The sequence below is a fragment of the Anabrus simplex genome, chromosome 6 (assembly GCF_040414725.1).
Source record: "Anabrus simplex isolate iqAnaSimp1 chromosome 6, ASM4041472v1, whole genome shotgun sequence".
NCBI lineage: Eukaryota > Metazoa > Arthropoda > Insecta > Orthoptera > Tettigoniidae > Anabrus > Anabrus simplex.
The window spans coordinates 14312437-14333587 of record NC_090270.1 but is presented as its reverse complement, the minus strand read 5'-3'; the positions used below and the strand labels follow the sequence as shown (position 1 = coordinate 14333587).

General features: G+C 35.9%; 1 protein-coding gene across 3 annotated transcripts in view; it reads right to left on the bottom strand.

The window, feature by feature from the left end:
- Window positions 1-21151, bottom strand: part of Mkk4 (MAP kinase kinase 4) — a 384371-nt gene that overhangs the window by 340239 nt on the left and 22981 nt on the right. For 2 of the 3 annotated variants that reach the window (XM_068228034.1, XM_067148945.2), the window contains exon 2: window positions 7977-8094. In XM_068228034.1, the coding sequence (XP_068084135.1) occupies window positions 7977-8094 (118 nt within the window). The remainder of the gene's footprint in view (window positions 1-7976; window positions 8095-21151) is intronic. The other variant, XM_067148946.2, reaches the window with a different exon arrangement.

Genomic DNA, 21151 nt, shown 5'->3' with positions numbered 1-21151 from the left:
GGCTCTTTAACATCATTTGAATGAATTAAATGATTTATAATTTTAAGTAAATGAGGTATCCAGCATGCCTTATCTAGGCCTAAATGTCGTTAAACGAGAAAACTAGCATATCCGCACAAAGTTATTAGAAAAACATAACCTCAAATTTCTTCCTCAGAAAAACTGTATAGTATTGCACAAACCTGGTATATATTTCTCCATCCACTCTCTCATCTTCGGATTGTCGGTTACTGTAGTCACGTCCTAGTTCGTGAACCATGGACAACGGCTGAGTGACCTAGTAAGTGGTCCTGAGAGTCGGGATACCAGTTGCTATGGAATGGGAGTGGGCATCTCGGACATATTCTGAGTCATGGCCCTCCTTGTGCTCAGGCGGCAAGGACAAAAAAATTCACCGGTGGTCCATAACCCGTTAGAGGAGAGATCGTAACTTGGACTATGTGCAAGTAGGGTAGCATACTGCTTCATGAATTTACCGAGCTCAGAACATTTTAAGCAAGCCTCGGACCTATGGGAGTAATGGAGTCCCACTCCATTTGACAGGCGAGGGACTCCTTGGAAACAACTTGGCGAACAAAATGGAATTCGATGGGGGGCTATCAATATTAATGGGGCTTATGGAAAAAGGTACAATTGGCTGAGTCAGCAAAGAGGATCCATCTGGATGTGCAAGGAGTAAGTGATATTCGGGTAAGGGGAGATAACGAGGAAGAGATAGGAGATTATAAAGTGTACTTGACGGGTGTTAGAAAGGGAAGGGCAGAGTCTGGAGTAGGGCTCTTTATCAGGAATACCATTGCACGCAACATAGTTTCTGTTAGGCACGTAAATGAGCGAATGATGTGGGTAGATTTGTCAGTTGGAGGAATTAGGACAAGAACTGTGTCCGTGTATTCACCATGTGAGGGTGCAGATGAGGATGAAGTTGACAAGTTTTATGAAGCATTGAGTGACATCATGGTCAGGGTCAACAGCAAGGATAGAATAGTGCTAATGGGCGATTTCAATGCGAGAGTTGGGAATAGAACTGACGGATACGAAAGGGTGATTGGTAAATGTGGGGACGATATGGAAGCTAATGGGAATGGGAAGCGTTTGCTGGACTTCTGTGTTAGTATGGGTTTAGCTGTTACGAATACATTCTTCAAGCATAAGGCTATTCACCGCTACACATGGGAGGCTAGGGGTCCCAGATCCAAAATAGACTATATCCTAAAAGACCTTGAATTCAGGAAATCTGTTAGGAATGTACGAGGTTTTCGTGGATTTTTCGATGATACAGACCACTATCTGATCTGTAGTGAACCAAGTATCTCTAGGCCTAGGGTAGAGAAAGTGAAATCTGTCTGCAAACGAATAAGGGTAAAAAATCTCCAGGACGAGGAAATTAGACAGAAGTAAATGGTTATGATTAGTGAGAAGTTTCGAACAGTAGATAGTAAGCAGGTTCAGTATATAGAAAGTGAATGGGTGGCATACAGGGATGCTGTAGTAGGAACAGCAAGAGAATGCCTAGGAGAAACTGTGTGTAAAGATGGGAAAAGGCGAACATCTTGGTGGAATGGTGAAGTGAGAGCAGCCTGTAAACGTAAAAAGGAGGCTTATCAGAAATGGCTCCAAACAAGGGCCAAGGCAGACAGGGATTTGTACGTAGATAAAAGAAACAGAGCGAAACAAATAGTTGTTGAATCCAAAAAGAAGTCATGGGAAGATTTTGGTAATAACCTGGAAAGGCTAGGTCAAGCAGCAGGGAAACCTTTCTGCACAGTAATAACGAATCTTAGGAAGGGAGGGGAAAAAGGAAATGAACAGTGTTTTGAGTAATTCAGGTGAACTCATAAAGATCCCAGGGAATTACTGGAGAGGTGGAGGGAATATTATGAACATCTTCTCAATGTAAAAGGAAATCATCCTGGTGGTGCTGCAAACAGCCAACCTTATGGGGAGGAGGAAAATGATGTTGGTGAAATTATGCTTGAGGAAGTGGAAAGGATGGTAAATAAACTCCATTGTCATAAGGCAGCAGGAATTGATGAAATTAGACCTGAAATGGTGAAGTATAGTGGGAAGGCAGGGATGAAATGGCTTCATAGAGTAGTAAAATTAGCGTGGAGTGTTGGTAAGGTACCTTTAGATTGGACAAAAGCAGTAATTGCACCTATCTATAAGCAAGGGAACAGGAAGCATTGCAACAAATATCAAGGCATCTCATTGATTAGTATACCAGACAAAGTATTCACTGGCATCTTGGAAGGGAGGGTGCGATCAGTGGTTGAGAGGAAGTTGGATGAAAACCAGTGTGGTTTCAGACCACAGAGAGGCTGTCAGGATCAGATTTTCAGTATGCACCAGGTATTTGAAAAATGCTACGAGAGGAATAGGCAGTTGTGTTTATGTTTCGTAGATCTAGAGAAAGCATATGACAGGGTAGCGAGGGAAAAGATGTTCGCTACACTGAGGGACTAGGGAATTAAAGGTAGATTATTAAAATCAATCAAAGGGATTTATGTTGACAACTGGGCATCAGTGAGAATTGATGGTAGAATGAGTTCTTGGTTCAGGGTACTTACAGGGGTTAGACAAGGTTGTAATCTTTCACCTTTGCTGTTCGTAGTTTACATGGATCATCTGCTGAAAGGTATAAAATGGCACGGAGGGATTCAGTTAGGTGGAAATGTAGTAAGCAGTTTGGCCTATGCTGACGACTTGGTCTTAATGGCAGATTGTGCCAAAAGCCTGCAGTCTAATATCTTAGAACTTGAAAATAGGTGTAATGAGTATGGTATGAAAATTAGCCCCTCGAAGACTAAATTGACGTCAGTAGGTAAGAAATTCAACAGAACTGAATGTCAGATTGGTGATACAAAGCTAGAACAGGTCAATAATTTCAAGTATTTAGGTTGTGTGTTCTCCCAGGATGGTAATATATTAAGTGAGATTGAATCAAGGTGTAGTAAAGCTAATGCAGTGAGCTCGCAGTTGCGATCAGCAGTATTCTGTAAGAAGGAAGTCAGCTCCAAGACGAAACTATCTTTACATCGGTCTGTTTTCAGACCAACTTTGCTTTACGGGAGCGAAAGCTGGGTGGACTCAGGATATCTTATTCATAAGTTAGAAGTAACAGACATGAAAGTAGCAAGAATGATTGCTGGTACAAACAGGTGGGAACAATGGCAGGAGGGTACTCGGAATGAAGAGATAAAGGCTAATTTAGGAATGAACTCGATGGATGAAACTGTACGCATAAACCGGCTTCGGTGGTGGAGTCATGTGAGACTAATGGAGGGGGATAGGTTACCTAGGAGAATAATGGACTCTGCTATGGAGGGTAAGAGAAGTAGAGGGAGACCAAGAAGACGATGGTTAGACTCGGCTTCTAACGATTTAAAGATAAGAGGTATAGAAATAAATGAGGCCACAACACTAGTTGCAAATCGAGGATTTTGGTGACGTTTAGTAAATTCACAGAGGCTTGCAGACTGAACGCTGAAAGGCATAACAGTCTATAATGATAATGTTTGTATGTATGTATGTATGTATGTATGTATGTATGCATGTATGTATGTACAAAAACTTGAGTAGTAGGTAAAATGAATTCGTCTTTATTGTATTTAGCTCGTTTTGCCGCTGAACTAGTGTCTGTCAGACTAGCTTGTCTTTTGATGCCTGTCGTCGTTTGCACCTTTTCCTTGTTCTTCTTATGTGAAACTCTGTTAATATGTTTCAGGCACAAGTCCTTTCCCTGCCACTCAATTCGCACATTGTAGTATTTGCATATCAGCATCTTTCTAGTTTTGCCAAACATGTAAAATCCTTCCGATGAACATGTGCTGCTGAATGTAGATGTTCCTTGCCAGTTACTAGTACTTAATTAAAAAATGAAATATACTCTGTACATTTGAGTAAATGATTAATTAAATGAGCACTTCAATAAGGGCTCAATATACTCACGAGATAGAGCACAGACTCAGTGAGCCCCATGATATTCTTGCACAATGGGCCGAGCATTCTGCCACTGATCTTCCTAACGCAGATTCACTTCAGTCTCCAACTATGAAATCAGAGTTAGACGAGACCCCAACCCTGGCAGAATTTGATCAAGCTTTGGTTTTGTGCAAAAAGTTATAAAAACCCCTGGCTTGGAAAGTCTTCCTGCAGAAATATGTAAATATGGTGACTCATGTATTGTCAACAGGCTATATAAACTAATTCTGTGTGTGTGTGTGTGTGGGTAAGCCAGAAACAGGGCCTCGAGACTGGAAAGAGGCCATTATACAAATGAACAGGAGATTGTCCTAACAGTGGGTCATATAGAGGCATATTGTTGTGTGTACATGAAAGAACTTCAAGTGTGAGACAGCCTCATAGACAAAGTGAAAATGTTGTATAGTGGAACAGAAGCTGTATTCAAGTAGGATGTGGTTTGTCGGACTGCTTTGAAACAAAGAGAGGAGTGCAGCAGGGCAGCTCATTGTCACCACTTCTATTTATTATTGTAATGGATGTAGTAATGAAATCTATTAAAAGGAAAGAACATGGAGATTTCAAAGCCTTCACGTTTGCAGATGATGTTGCGATCTGGAGTGACTCAGAAAAGGAATTGGGAGAGAGAATACAAAGCTGGAATGAGGAGTTTAAGAAATATGGTTTAAACATCAGCAAGACCAAGACGGTGGTGATGAAAGTGTATGGGGAAGGAGCAGAACCAATAGTCATGTTAAATGAAGCTCAACTGGACAGCGTTCCAGTTTTCAAATACTTGGGTAGCGTTATATCAAATGACAACCTAGCAAAACATGAGGTGAACAATCGAATCAATAAGGCAAAACAATTTTACCACCAGGTAAGACACCTGCTGTGGGATGAGCAAATACCCATGAAAACAAAAATGACATTGTACAAGTCCTATTATACACCAATTCTGACATACAGTCTCGAAACCACAACACTGACCAATAGAGATAATTCCAAACTTCAGGCAGCTGAAATGAAATTCCTACGCACTATGATCCAGAAAACCAGGAAAGACAAGATTAGGAATGAGAAAATTAGAGAAGTAGGAATAGATGGTTCTCTCCTCAATAAGATTCAGATATCAAGACTGAAGTGGTTTGGTCACATCAAATCAAAAAATCAAATCAAAATCTCTTTATTTGCAAATGAGGTGTCTACCTCGGTGGCAAATGGTACACTAAAATACATTATTGTCAAGCACTAAATATTAAATTAACAAGAGAAGAAAATGTTTCCTATAATACAATATTATACAATTTACGCTAACAATGTTTTCTATTAAACACACAGCTCATCCTTAATAAATTTATATTGTTTACAAAATTCTAATTATAATATCTCCTGTACTACTTACAAATATAGTCAACTGATATACAGTATGTGGAATTGCTTCAAATGATACTATAAAACTGGTATAACATTAATATTTACATTGCGTTTATTTATTTACTATTTTTTTTTTTTTACCCGTTCTGGATCCTAAGTAGCATAACGACCTGCTGCGTCTTAACCAGAGCCCCTTTTGCCACCACTTTTCAGAGTTCCTGAAGGGCCTTCACAGCTACCGTAGCGGTCCCAGGGCCCTCGAAGTCCCCACTGTACTTCACCCCTACAGGCAGTCGCCTACTTTGGCTGTCCAAACTCCTTAGACCAGGGGATGGAATTAATTTATTCACACACATTTTTTTTATTTACAATAACCTGCACCGGTCGAATGCCCTCTAACACTTCATTTATTTTCTCTGTTGCTGTTTATTCTCTTTTTGAATATCTGTACAGATTTTGGAAAAGGATCAAACACTACCCCTACACTACCCCTACTACACTACATGAAGAGGATGCCAGTAAACAGAACTGCAAGGAAGGAACTTGACAGAAAGGTAGAAGGAAGACGACTCGTGGGAAGGCCACGAAGGAAATGGATAGATTTAGTTAAGAGCGATGTACTGCTGAGAGGTCATGATTGGAACAAGTTGGTGGAGGAAGAATGGTACAAGGACAGGATGAGATGGAGGAGGCTCATATACCACACCCGGGAAACTGGAGATGGTTTAGGATGATGATGATGATGATGATGATTGTTATGTGTAGCTGGAAAAACCACTTTTTATGTTTAACAGTTATGTTTATACATTCCTAAATATATCTGAGTGCAATTTGATAGAATTGCATGTTCTTTCAAAAACAAATTAAGTTGTTTCTTTTTCAGATAAAATTCTGTAACCATATGTTTTCTTTTTAAGATAGTTTATAAATTTATTTATTCAAAATTAGGTTTGGCAGACTGAAGAACCTTACCTGAGAAACACCATTGACGCTATATTTGCCGTCAACTAGATACGAGAGGAAAAGTCTTGAACCTCTACGTGTGCTTTGTCTATTTAGAGAAAGCTGGATGTCCAGAGAAGTTTGGTAACATTGTGCGCCAGGTCCACGATTTGAATTGGATTATGTAAATACCTTAATCTCTGAATATTGAAATTTCACGACCGCATTATAATTGAAATCGATTTTGAACCTACTAGGTCATGTCGAAGAGATGTTAAATTGCTGTGGGTTTGCATCCCACTGGTGTCCCGTTGATTATTTTTGTTCTGTACGTAACATCTCTTCAACATGTACTACATGTACGTAACACGACCTAATAGGTTGAAAGTCTTCTATTTCAATTACAATGCGGTTGTGAAAATTCATTATTCACTAACTTGGTCCAAAATGAGCGACTTGAACACACTCTACAGTGTGATGGCAGTAGTGCAAGGCCTGCAGCTTACATCCTTTCCATCAGAACAAAGATAACGCCGGCCACCATATCTCAATGGTAGAGCAACTGGCGCAAAATCAGGGGATTGTGGGTTTGGATCTCACTGGTGTCCGATTGGCGATTTTTGTTCTGTACTGAACATCTCCTCAACACGTACTATGTATATAATACATGACCAAACAGGTTGAAAGTCTATTTCGACCATATTTTCTAATTTACATAATATGCAATCTTGTTAATGCGGAAGAATAAATTGGTACAGCACGATTCTGCTGTTCTACCGTACTCCCAGCACATGAGAACCATCGTGCTATCTTCAACACCATCTACAGTCTACTGTTATTGTTTTACTACTGGGGGTGGAGTCCTGGGAGAGTTGCAGGACCTTAACTAAGAGTCAGGGGGTGGATATTTCTTATTATCTTGCACAATTACTAAAAATGTCTTGTCGTTACATTTGTAGGGACTACGATGACCGATCCTATAACTTAAAACTGGACTGTTGACAGTCCACCTTATGTACAGTTAACAAGGATTACAGTCCTTGTGTAACAAGAACATCTGAACTGAAGGTCCTTCGTTGCTAATTTCAGTGTACTGTATGTACTGTAGATACAGTACAATTTGTACTGATAGGTCAGGTATGTGAGCCTAATTCAATAGAGAAGGAAAAACAAACAGTTCTTTTTAAAAGGAGAAATTAGGAATTTTAGAAGAAGCAGACAAAGGTCACTACACCCGGGAAACTGGAGTTGGAAGATGATCATGATGAGACAAAAGTCACAAGAAATCCAATGTTGCAAAGAAATATTCCATCAGCACATCTACACTATCGACATTCATTAACGGCCAAAGTAAAATAGAGGAGAATGTTGAATCAGAGGACATCAGTCCACAATGGAAGAGAAAGAGAGTTGGAGATTTTTTTCTCCAACTGAAAGAATTAAGTTCACTCCAGTCAATATAAAATTCAGAATCTCAGAGAAGGTAGGCCCAAGTAAAAAGCATACTTGTATAATTTCATGTCTAGAATTGTTTGTTGTGTATGTTCAGCTGAAAGAAATTTCAATACAACGAAAATATTCCACGGATCCCCGCATTTTATCACACTGACATCTGCATATTGAAAAAGAACAAACAAGTATCAAATAGAGAGAGAGAGAGAGAGCGAGAGTGGGAAGAGGAGACAAGAACTTACCCGATGGTTGGATACACACTCTTACTGCCTGATGGTGAGCCAAAGCTAAGCTTCAATTGTCTTCGTTTCTCAGCTGCAACAGAAGATACACACAGTCTCAGCTCACCTTTCCCTGGAGCTGTAACCAAGGAGAAAGGAAATTGATTGCTTCCAGAGACCCAACACCAACACACGCAACAAACCTTAAATCAAATACAGTAAAGCCTGTCCAAAGTGAACAAATTTACAAGCCCCAGCAAAAATAATAGGCCTAGTCATTTTATGTTATTTAATCCGTCAAATCTTTCCAATCTGGAAACGGAAGGATATTTATGTACAATTTATCAAGCAATTAATTCCATATGGCGTCCAGCCCTGCGGTGTAGGGGGCAATGTGTCCGGCCGGGTCAGGGGTTTTTAATTGTAATGATTAATATCCCTGGCCTGGGTGTTTGTGACATCCTTAATCTTCCTTTCCTCACACACAACATTCCACACTACCGCCATTCCAATTGCACGCAGGTTGTTACAATATGGTGCCAGTAGGAGCAGAAGATCCACATGGGTCGACGCCCCAAACAAATAGCATTTTTGGTTTTTTAAATTCCATATGGCAGAAAAATGACTTATTCATTCTAAACTGTTATGTTGTGTTTGCAAAGCCTCTGCACCTAAGTTTAGTTCCAGCGCTGCCTTGTTCTCCCCCCACCCCCCTTTAACACTACCCCACCACCAAAGCCATGCAAGTTTACAGATTATTCCCTCCTCATTCCACGCACCCTCCTGCCATTGTTCCCATTGGATTGTTACTTCCAATTTATGAATAAGATATCCCGAGTTCACTCCCGTACAGCAAAGTCAATCCGAAAACTAAACTATGTGGGAGTCAACTTCCTTCTTACGGAATACTGTAGCTTCATTAAATTTCACTTACTATACTACCACCCTGGGAGAAAACATCTTGAAATGATCTATGTAATCCAGTTTCGTATTCCCACCATGCTATTTCATCATGTTAATAATAATAATGAGACAAATGTCAACAAATTCTCATGCTGACTAACACCTTTTCAGAAGTCACCTCCACAGGGGAGGAGTACAGAAGAGAGAGAAGTTACATAACAACATGACTGTCGTTAAAGTGAAAGTGACTAAAGCTACTCTCAATGAGCAAATTAATGAACAAGCTGAAGTTGGGAATAATTCCAATTTATGAAACTTTTACAAACACTCTTAAGACAATGAGTAAATGCAAAGAAATGGTCACAAGATTTCAATTAAGTTGCTGAACAAACTCAGAGGCCTTTAAAATATGAGGTGAATGGATTAATAAATTAATAAGCAGCAATAATAAAACAGAAACGCCTAACGAGGTTTTACTGAATAAACTAACCACCAAAATCAGTCATCCACTCTGCACCGTATCTGGAGGTTTTTTTATCACATTCTTGCTTAATTTCAGTACATAGTTTTAAAATTAAGCGATCATTTGCTTCAGCCTTTATTTCTAATGAGTTAACTACTGCTATTGGCCATGTTATTTATGCTTTTTTTCCGAAAACATGTTCTCTTTCATTTCGAATTGTACTTATAGAACACCAGTCAACGAGTATTACTAATAGACTCTGATTTTGCCTTTGAGTGCATATGTCGACGAGAGAGCTCGCTAATACACATACCAAAAAATCTATACCCAAGATGATCGATCACACTCAATATAATTGCTGGAGTGCATAAATAATGACAGTGGAAAAACTTACACATGCTTAATCGCTTGTAATAACGGATGCGTCAGTGATTGGGTTTAAAGATAAAAATTTCATGTTGTTCCGTATTGAACTGTATTACAATTAAATTGAAATAACAAATAACGTAGTTCAACCTATTCAATACAAGTAAATAAGAAATGTAGTTTTACATTCTTATTTGATTATGAGTGGAAGCGGTACCGGTTTCGACCACCAATCTGGGTCATCAGCCAAAAAAATACAAAAACAATCCATAGGAAAACAAGAAATTAAAGGATGAGTCTTTCACAAAAGCAGTTGAAGAAGCAATATAAGATAATAGGGATTAGCACTGCACGATTTTAAATCATAAAATCTAGAAGAAGTTGAAGGTCAGTCACTTATATGAATTAAGGCGCAATCCTCTGAAGAGTAGCACAACACACGCATGTTCAGCACTGTGCCTCAAAATGTTTGCGCGAAGAGATGAACAGTTAAGTGAGCCATCCTGCATATACTCTCAGGATTCTATTTACATACTTCAATTAGGCCTATATTAAATTATATTAAATTGTATTATATATATTTTTGCAACTGAAACAATTACAGGCTTGATCATTAAGCTATTCACCGAGTTTCATCGGCATTTGAAAGCACAGTGCTGGTAATTGAGTATGTTGCGCTGATCTCCAGGAGCTAGTATCTTGCTTCAAGCAACTCGTCTTCGACTTCTACACAATTTTGGGACTTCATATTTATTAAATCATGTTGTGACTTTGCACCTGACAGTATATGCAAGCTGGCTCACTTAACTGTTCATCTCTTCTCGTACACATTTTCAGGCACAGTGCCGAACATTGCGTGTGTTGTGCTACTCTTCAGAGAATTGCGCTTACTTCATATAAGTGACTGACCTTCAACTTCTTCTACATTTTTTTATTTAAAATTGCGCAGTGCTAATACCTATTATCTTATATTGTTTCTTCAATTGCTTTTGTGAAAGACTCATCCTTTAATTTCTTGTTTTCCTATGCATTGTTTTTGTATTTTTATTCGACTGATGATGACCCAGATTGGTGGTCGAAACCGATACCGCTTCCGCTCATAATCAAATAAGAATGTAAGACGACATTTCTTATTTCAATTTAATAGTGATTGGGTTCTCGCTTTTACCAAAGGCCTTTAAAATATGAGGTGAATGGATTAATAAACTAATAAGCAGCAATAATAAAACAGAGCATCAGCATGCTTCCTACTGTACCAGCAACTGCATTACTACGTAAAATATCATAATACAGTAGAAATCCACCATAGTGAGTACAGCACATAGCGAGAACTAGGTTATAATGACAGCTTTTTTCTATCCCTTGAAAATCCCTATATTAAACTGTGTATTATCCTTTGGTAAAAGCAAGAAGCCAATCACTGACGCATCTGTTATTACGAGCGAAAGCGTGCGTAAGTTTTTCCACTGTCAATATTCATGCATTCCAGCAATTATATTGAATGTGATCGAACATCTTCAGTATAGATTTTTCGCTATGTGCATTAGCAAGCTTTCTCATCGACATTTGCACTCGAAGGCAACATCGGAGACTATTAGTAATACTCGTCGACTGGTGTTCTATAAGTACAATTCGAAATGAAAGAGAACATATTTTCGTAATAAATGCGTAAATAACATGGCCAATAGCAGTAGTTCACTCATTAGAAATAAAGGCTGAAGCAAATGATCGCTTAATTTTAAAACTATGTACTGAAATTAAGCAAGAATGTGATAAAACTCAAGATATGGTGCAGAGTGGATGACTGATTTCAGAGGTTTGTTTATTCAGTAAAACCTTGTTAGTTGTTTCTGCAGGGGACAAGGAAAGATAATGCGTTAAGCGAGAAGACGTACTATGGAATACAAGAACAAAAACCAACCAACACGAATGTATAAACACTTGATATGTGTTTTTCCAATATGCGTGCATTTTACGATGTGTACGTACGGGTACAGAGAAAGATATTGGCTATCTACCATTTCTGAAGATGCGATGAGAGTATTAAAAGGCGTGAAAAAGACGATAGATAATATGAAAACCTTTCCCACTGAGGCTTACTAAAAAAAAACTGTGTAAAATACCTGATAAATATAAAAACATTTGCAGTAGGGAGCCATGAAACGTCACTGCATTATTGCAGGTCGCACTCTTCGACCATGAATTATTTGGCAGTTAAACTCGGCCATATGTAAGAGAAATGACTTTGACAGTCATCTTGAACTGTATATAGGATAATATTTTTTGTTTATTTCCACCTATTCAATACATTACAAGATGTTGGCATTTACTTTAAAACATTATTCAGATGAGACATGTTTCGCCTCCTACTGTGAGGCATCCTCAGTCATTATCAAAAACCTTATTATTTTACCAGGCATCTGGTTAAAGATATTCAAAAATGTGTTTGATGATTATAAGAGAGGTAAGATTTACGTTTGTTATAAACATGTTCATGAAGTAACTAAAAACCTAATATATTGATAAAAACATATGTAGTTCTTTGTTGAATAGGACTTGTTTGATTGTACTATAGTAAAAGAAGGTGGCTTGAAGCCGTAGTCATTAATAGATGTCTAATACATAGTGGAAGGCATAAAATATCAGTTCTATGAGAATATACATTACATTCAATTGATACTAAAATCTAGTGGATTCATAGGTAGTACATATAAAATGTTCAATGAAATAACTAAAGATCTAATAAAATGATAAACACATATGTAGTTCTTTGTTGATTAGGACGTCGTATGATTGTACGGCTTAAAGCCGTAGTCATTAATAGATGTCTAATAAATAGTGGAAGGCATATGAAATCAGTTCAATGAGAATATATAATACAATCAATTGATACATAAAAACTGGTAGATTCATAAGCAGTACATTTAAAAAATGAAGGCGACATGTGACTATAAATGACAGTTGATGGCTTAAAGCCGTAGTCAAAGTTTAAAGTATAGGTCAATAACTACTAATATATGGTGAAAAGATATAAGTCAAAATATAAAGCTTAGTATAAAAAATATGAAGGAAAAACATTCCAATTGTTTGACAAAAGTTACTTGACGTTGGCATGCATTTGTCCGTGATATTTATTGGTCAACAGTTCGTAGGTTATTTTAGATTTATTCGGCAAGATTGCGTTGACAAGAAGTTCACCAGATGTTTATAGTTGGCCTAAATTGTATTAAGTCATCAAGAAAGTTGCAGAGATGATGATGGGTGGAAATTCTCAACGTTGATTTGGTTTTTTGACGTGAAGGTTGGAGAGCTGTTGTGTTCTTCTTCGATGACAATATATTTTATAAAACGTTGATTTTAATAATTTATACTATTGAAGATTATTATGGAAGTTTGAAGAGGCTGTTGAATTATTGTTGTTATAGATTGGTTCTGAAATGAAGAAAAAACTGTAGTTAATTTTGACGAGAATGAAAGAAAACACGGGAAGGTTTTGTTTAAGTGTTGTTAGTGAGAAAATGTTGGTGCTTACCTATGGCGTTGTAGGCCCGTTTGACAAGCTGTGTGAGGCGCTATTAGGATAATAATGGTCACTAACGGTTTTTACTTCTTGTGTTGTACGTATGTCGTCTGGCCAGAGGGGGATGGGTAGGAGGGGGCGGAGTTGTAGGCTTGTGATTCGTGAACGGGAGGGAGTTGTGAATAGTAGGGGAAGCGGAGGGGCGTGTATCATTTATTGGTTTATGAATGGCGCGTGGAGGGGAATTACGTAAGATGGGAGGGGGAGGGGGGTATGATGTATTTGTTGATGTAGGGGTGTTTGTTGATACTGTTTTGAAAATATTAAAAAACTTTTTGTCCTGAAGGTTTACATTATTGAATAATGTTACTATTTTTGCATATAAAGGGCTTCTATTGTCTATTGGATAATTTAAATTCTTATTAGCATTGAATTTTTGGTCCAAAAATATGTATAAATTTTCGAATTCGGTCATAAGTCTACCTTTTTTTTTTTTATTGTTTTTAAAATTTGAAGGTCCTGTTCAATTGTGGTAAAGTTGTGCCCCGTTTCTTTCATGTGATTGCTCATTGCTGAGTGTTTATTATGTTTCTGAGCATTGAAATGTTCTGTGTACCTAGTTATGAAGCTTCTTCCTGTTTGTCCGATGTATGAGCTGAGGCACTCATTACATTTTAATCTATAGATACCAGAGCCTGAGTATTTATTATTTTCTGAATTTATTGTATTATGGTTGAAGAACATTTTTTGGGTTGAATTTTGAGTTTTGAAAGCTATTTTGATCTCTTGATTTTTTAAGGTGTTGGTTACTTGGTGTATGATTGGGTTGGTGTATGTAAAGGTTGCGAACTTTGATTTTTCATTTTTTATTGGGGAGAGGTTTGTGGATAGTTTCAATTTAACTTTATTAATTAGTTTGTCTATGATAGAGGGATTATATCCATTAAAAGTGGCTATTTCTTTTATTGTATTTATTTCTTTTTTTAAATTGGTTGCTGAAAGGGGAATTTTTAGAGCTCTGTACACCATACTATAAAATGAGGACTGTTTGTGTGATTGTGGATGAAGGGAACTTTGTTTAATAGTTAAAGGTGTGAATGAGGGTTTTCTGTAAATTTGGAAATCAAACTTATTGGAAGTTCTTGTTATTGTGATGTCAAGAAAATTAATTGATTTGTGGTTCTCGTCCTCTTTAGTGAATTTAATATTGTTATCCAGATTATTTAAATAAGTTAATATGTTTTCACTATTGTTGAGATTTTTGTCAATTATTACTAGCGTGTCATCAACATAACGTAGCCAGAGATTTAATCCATTGATGTTATTTATTATTTTGCTGTTTTCGAGGTTTTCCATATAAATTTCAGCAAGTATTCCGGATAAAGGGTCTCCCATGGCTAGGCCTTCCTGTTTGTATATTTTATTGTTGAAAGTGAAAAAGTTGTTTTGTAAGACGAAGTTTAGTACTTTTAAGAATTCTTCTATTTCTATTTTGCTTAAATTGCTATGTTTGGAAAGATTGTTTTTTATTATTTCTATAGTTTTTTTAGCGGGAATGTTTGAATACATGTTAATGACGTCGAAAGAGCACAGTGTATGATTAGGTTTTAAGTTAAATTTTTTGAGAGTTTCACATAGTTCTATTGAATTTTTGGGGTGTTTGTTATGGAATTTGAAATGTTTTTTGAGAAATTTCTGGAGGAATTGTGAGGTTTTATATGTCGGGCTATTTTGGCTGTTTATGATTGGTCGAATGGGAACGTCCTTTTTATGTACCTTCGGTAGTGATCTGACGGTGGGTAGTTTGGGGTTCATATTAATGAGACTTTGGTATTCATGTTCATTAAATAAAAATGAAGAGTTTTATAAAGGGTTTTTAGATTACGTTGAGTTTTTGTAGTGGGATCCTTTGAGATTATTGTGTAGGTCTCATTAGAGAAGAACTCCTCTGTTTTATGAATGTAATCTTGTTTTTTCATTAAGACTACAGTATTGCCTTTGTCGGCTTTAGTTATTATTATGTTATTAGTGTCCACTTTTTTTCTTAATTCTTGGATCTGTTTTAGTGAGGATGAGTTATTTTTGTTAAAAATTTCTTTTACAAGGGCAGGTAATTTCTTTTTAATTTCGTATTTTATGTCGTTTTGTTTGTCTGTTGGAATGTGTTTATTTATGTTTGTTTCAGCTTCGGTTATTGTAGTGATTATATCTTCTGCCTTATGTGGGTTGGGCCAATGTTTTAAGCCTTGGTTGAATAAACGTGTTTCTTTATCTGTGAAGGTGACGTCGGATAGATTAATTGTAGTTGGAATATTGTTCCATGGAGAGGGGGATATTTTTATATTACTGTTCCGGTTTATTGATTTTGCTTTTTCTTCTTTTAAGTGTGTCAATTTACGATTTAGTGTTTCTTGTTTTTTGTTCAATGCAATCTGTATTTTATATGTAATGTGTTGTTGATAAGAAATCCATTCTAGCGGTGATAACGATTGCGCGATAATCAAATGTTCGCGATAAAGTTGTGTATTTAATAAGGATTTCTTTCTATACAATAGTTTTATCTCATTTTTGAGCCAAAGGTTGTTGATTTTGTTTTGAATATCGTTAGATTTATGTTTCGGAATGTTTTTCCTTTGAGTCGATTTTAGAAATTTTGGCACTAGATTGGATCTTACACATTCTTTTAGGAATTGAATATCTTTTGAGATCTTGCTAATTTTTGTTTTAAGGTTTAGATACTTGTTTTTATTAGCCTGGTTGGCTTTATTATTACAAGTAATGAAAATCATTTTTCGTCCGTATTGAAAGTTTCATAAACTGTATATAGTATAATATTTTTTGTTTATTTCCACCTATTCAATACATTACAAGATGTTGGCATTTACTTTAAAACATTATTCAGTTGAGACATGTTTCGCCTCCTACTGTGAGGCATCCTCAGTCATTATCAAAAACCTTATTATTTTACCAGACATCTGGTTAAAGATATTCAAAAATGTGTTTGATGATTATAAGAGAGGTAAGATTTACGTTTGTTATAAACATGTTCATGAAGTAACTAAAAATCTAATATATTGATAAAAACATATGTAGTTCTTTGCTGAATAGGACTTGTTTGATTGTACTATAGTAAAAGAAGGTGGCTTGAAGCCGTTGTCATTAATAGATGTCTAATACATAGGGGAAGGCAGAAAATATCAGTTCTATGAGAATATACATTACATTCAATTTAAAGTAAATGCCAACGTCTTGTAATGTATTGAATAGGTGAAAATAAACAAAAAATATTATCCTATATACAGTTTATGAAACTTTCAATACGGGCGAAAAATGATTTTCATCACTTGTAATAATAAAGCCAACCAGGCTAATAAAAACAAGTATCTAAACCTTAAAACAAAAATTAGCAAGATCTCAAAAGATATTCAATTCCTAAAAGAATGTGTAAGATCCAATCTAGTGCCAAAATTTCTAAAATCGACTCAAAGGAAAAACATTCCGAAACATAAATCTAACGATATTCAAAACAAAATCAACAACCTTTGGCTCAAAAATGAGATAAAACTATTGTATAGAAAGAAATCCTTATTAAATACACAACTTTATCGCGAACATTTGATTATCGCGCAATCGTTATCACCGCTGGAATGGATTTCTTATCAACAACACATTACATATAAAATACAGATTGCATTGAACAAAAAACAAGAAACACTAAATCGTAAATTGACACACTTAAAAGAAGAAAAAGCAAAATCAATAAACCGGAACAGTAATATAAAAATATCCCCCTCTCCATGGAACAATATTCCAACTACAATTAATCTATCCGATGTCACCTTCACAGATAAAGAAACACGTTTATTCAACCAAGGCTTAAAACATAATTGGCCCAACCCACATAAAGCAGAAAATATAATCACTACAATAACCGAAGCTGAAACAACATAAATAAACACATTCCAACAGACAAACAAAACGACATAAAATACGAAATTAAAAAGAAATTACCTGCCCTTGTAAAAGAAATTTTTAACAAAAATAACTCATCCTCACTAAAACAGATCCAAGAATTAAGAAAAAAAGTGGACACTAATAACATAATAATAACTAAAGCCGACAAAGGCAATACTGTAGTCTTAATGAAAAAACAAGATTACATTCATAAAACAGAGGAGTTCTTCTCTAATGAGACCTACACAATAATCTCAAAGGATCCCACTACAAAAACTCAACGTAATCTAAAAACACTTTTAAAAAACTCTTCATTTTTATTTAATGAACATGAATACCAAAGTCTCATTAATATGAACCCCAAACTACCCACCGTCAGATCACTACCGAAGGTACATAAAAAGGACGTTCCCATTCGACCAATCATAAACAGCCAAAATAGCCCGACATATAAAACCTCACAATTCCTCCAGAAATTTCTCAAAAAACATTTCAAATTCCATAACAAACACCCCAAAAATTCAATAGAACTATGTGAAACTCTCAAAAAATTTAACTTAAAACCTAATCATACACTGTGCTCTTTCGACGTCATTAACATGTATTCAAACATTCCCGCTAAAAAAACTATAGAAATAATAAAAAACAATCTTTCCAAACATAGCAATTTAAGCAAAATAGAAATAGAAGAATTCTTAAAAGTACTAAACTTCGTCTTACAAAACAACTTTTTCACTTTCAACAATAAAATATACAAACAGGAAGGCCTAGCCATGGGAGACCCTTTATCCGGAATACTTGCTGAAATTTATATGGAAAACCTCGAAAACAGCAAAATAATAAATAACATCAATGGATTAAATCTCTGGCTACGTTATGTTGATGACACGCTAGTAATAATTGACAAAAATCTCAACAATAGTGAAAACATATTAACTTATTTAAATAATCTGGATAACAATATTAAATTCACTAAAGAGGACGAGAACCACAAATCAATTAATTTTCTTGACATCACAATAACAAGAACTTCCAATAAGTTTGATTTCCAAATTTACAGAAAACCCTCATTCACACCTTTAACTATTAAACAAAGTTCCCTTCATCCACAATCACACAAACAGTCCTCATTTTATAGTATGGTGTACAGAGCTCTAAAAATTCCCCTTTCAGCAACCAATTTAAAAAAAGAAATAAATACAATAAAAGAAATAGCCACTTTTAATGGATATAATCCCTCTATCATAGACAAACTAATTAATAAAGTTAAATTGAAACTATCCACAAACCTCTCCCCAATAAAAAATGAAAAATCAAAGTTCGCAACCTTTACATACACCAACCCAATCATACACCAAGTAACCAACACCTTAAAAAATCAAGAGATCAAAATAGCTTTCAAAACTCAAAATTCAAACCAAAAAATGTTCTTCAACCATAATACAATAAATTCAGAAAATAATAAATACTCAGGCTCCGGTATCTATAGATTAAAATGTAATGAGTGCCTCAGCTCATACATCGGACAAACAGGAAGAAGCTTCATAACTAGGTACACAGAACATTTCAATGCTCAGAAACATAATAAACACTCAGCAATGAGCAATCACATGAAAGAAACGGGGCACAACTTTACCACAATTGAACAGGACCTTCAAATTTTAAAAACAATAAAAAAAAAGGTAGACTTATGACCGAATTCGAAAATTTATACATATTTTTGGACCAAAAATTCAATGCTAATAAGAATTTAAATGATCCAATAGACAATAGAAGCCCTTTATATGCAAAAATAGTAACATTATTCAATAATGTAAACCTTCAGGACAAAAAGTTTTTTAATATTTTCAAAACAGTATCAACAAACACCCCTACGTCAACAAATACATCATACCCCCCTCCCCCTCCCATCTTACGTAATTCCCCTCCACGCGCCATTCATAAACCAATAAATGATACACGCCCCTCCGCTTCCCCTACTATTCACAACTCCCTCCCGTTCACGAATCACAAGCCTACAACTCCGCCCCCTCCTACCCATCCCCCTCTGGCCAGACGACATACGTACAACACAAGGAGTAAAAACCGTTAGTGACCATTATTATCCTAATAGCGCCTCACACAGCTTGTCAAACGGGCCTACAACGCCATAGGTAAGCACCAACATTTTCTCACTAACAACACTTAAACAAAACCTTCCCGTGTTTTCTTTCATTCTCGTCAAAATTAACTACAGTTTTTTCTTCATTTCAGAACCAATCTATAACAACAATAATTCAACAGCCTCTTCAAACTTCCATAATAATCTTCAATAGTATAAATTATTAAAATCAACGTTTTATAAAATATATTGTCATCGAAGAAGAACACAACAGCTCTCCAACCTTCACGTCAAAAAACCAAATCAACGTTGAGAATTTCCACCCATCATCATCTCTGCAACTTTCTTGATGACTTAATACAATTTAGGCCAACTATAAACATCTGGTGAACTTCTTGTCAACGCAATCTTGCCGAATAAATCTAAAATAACCTACGAACTGTTGACCAATAAATATCACGGACAAATGCATGCCAACGTCAAGTAACTTTTGTCAAACAATTGGAATATTTTTCCTTCATATTTTTTATACTAAGCTTTATATTTTGACTTATATCTTTTCACCATATATTAGTAGTTATTGACCTATACTTTAAACTTTGACTACGGCTTTAAGCCATCAACTGTCATTTATAGTCACATGACGCCTTCATTTTTTAAATGTACTGCTTATGAATCTACCAGTTTTTATGTATCAATTGATTGTATTATATATTCTCATTGAACTGATTTCATATGCCTTCCACTATTTATTAGACATCTATTAATGACTACGGCTTTAAGCTGTACAATCATACGACGTCCTAATCAACAAAGAACTACATATGTGTTTATCATTTTATTAGATCTTTAGTTATTTTATTGAACATTTTATATGTACTACCTATGAATCCACTAGTTTTTAGTATCAATTGAATGTAATGTATATTCTCATAGAACTGATATTTTATGCCTTCCACTATGTATTAGACATCTATTAATGACTACGGCTTCAAGCCACCTTCTTTTACTATAGTACAATCAAACAAGTCCTATTCAACAAAGAACTACATATGTTTTTATCAATATATTAGATTTTTAGTTACTTCATGAACATGTTTATAAAAAACGTAAATCTTACCTCTCTTATAATCATCAAACACATTTTTGAATATCTTTAACCAGATGCCTGGTAAAATAATAAGGTTTTTGATAATGACTGAAGATGCCTCACAGTAGGAGGCGAAACATGTCTCATCTGAATAATGTTTTAAAGTAAATGCCAACATCTTGTAATGTATTGAATAGGTGGAAATAAACAAAAAATATTATCCTTTATACAGTTTATGAAACTTTCAATACGGACGAAAAATGATTTTTCATCACTTGTAGTCATCTTTAATGCAACAACACTTCGATCGACTTGAGTCAAAACTCGACGGAGCGAGTTTCAACATACGCACCACCACTGAAAGATGCAGATGCCTGTCCACTTCCTGGATTTGTCGTCATTAACAAACTATTTCATTATTTTTTCAGTACCTATAACGGGGCTACCACAAGACAAATATGCACCACGCTAGTCAACTTCACATAATTATGATCCTAATTCTCATGTAGTCTTATCGCGCGACAAATATTTGTTACCCTTTACTGCATCACTCAAAACAGAATAAATTTCTAACTTCTGAATGGAATGTGAAATATAAGCACAAACAGGTTTACCGGGTTATTCAGCAATATCAACAAAAACCGGAGTGCAAAACTGAACTTTCCTCTGGCTAATGGCTTGCTTACCAAAGCTATAATTTACCCTCTAAAAGTTCCAGAAACCAAGGCTGTTCCCCACTCTCGTGTAACTTTCCCCGGCCTGCCTCCTGTGGCGAGGGCTCTAATCTGTGTTGGAAATC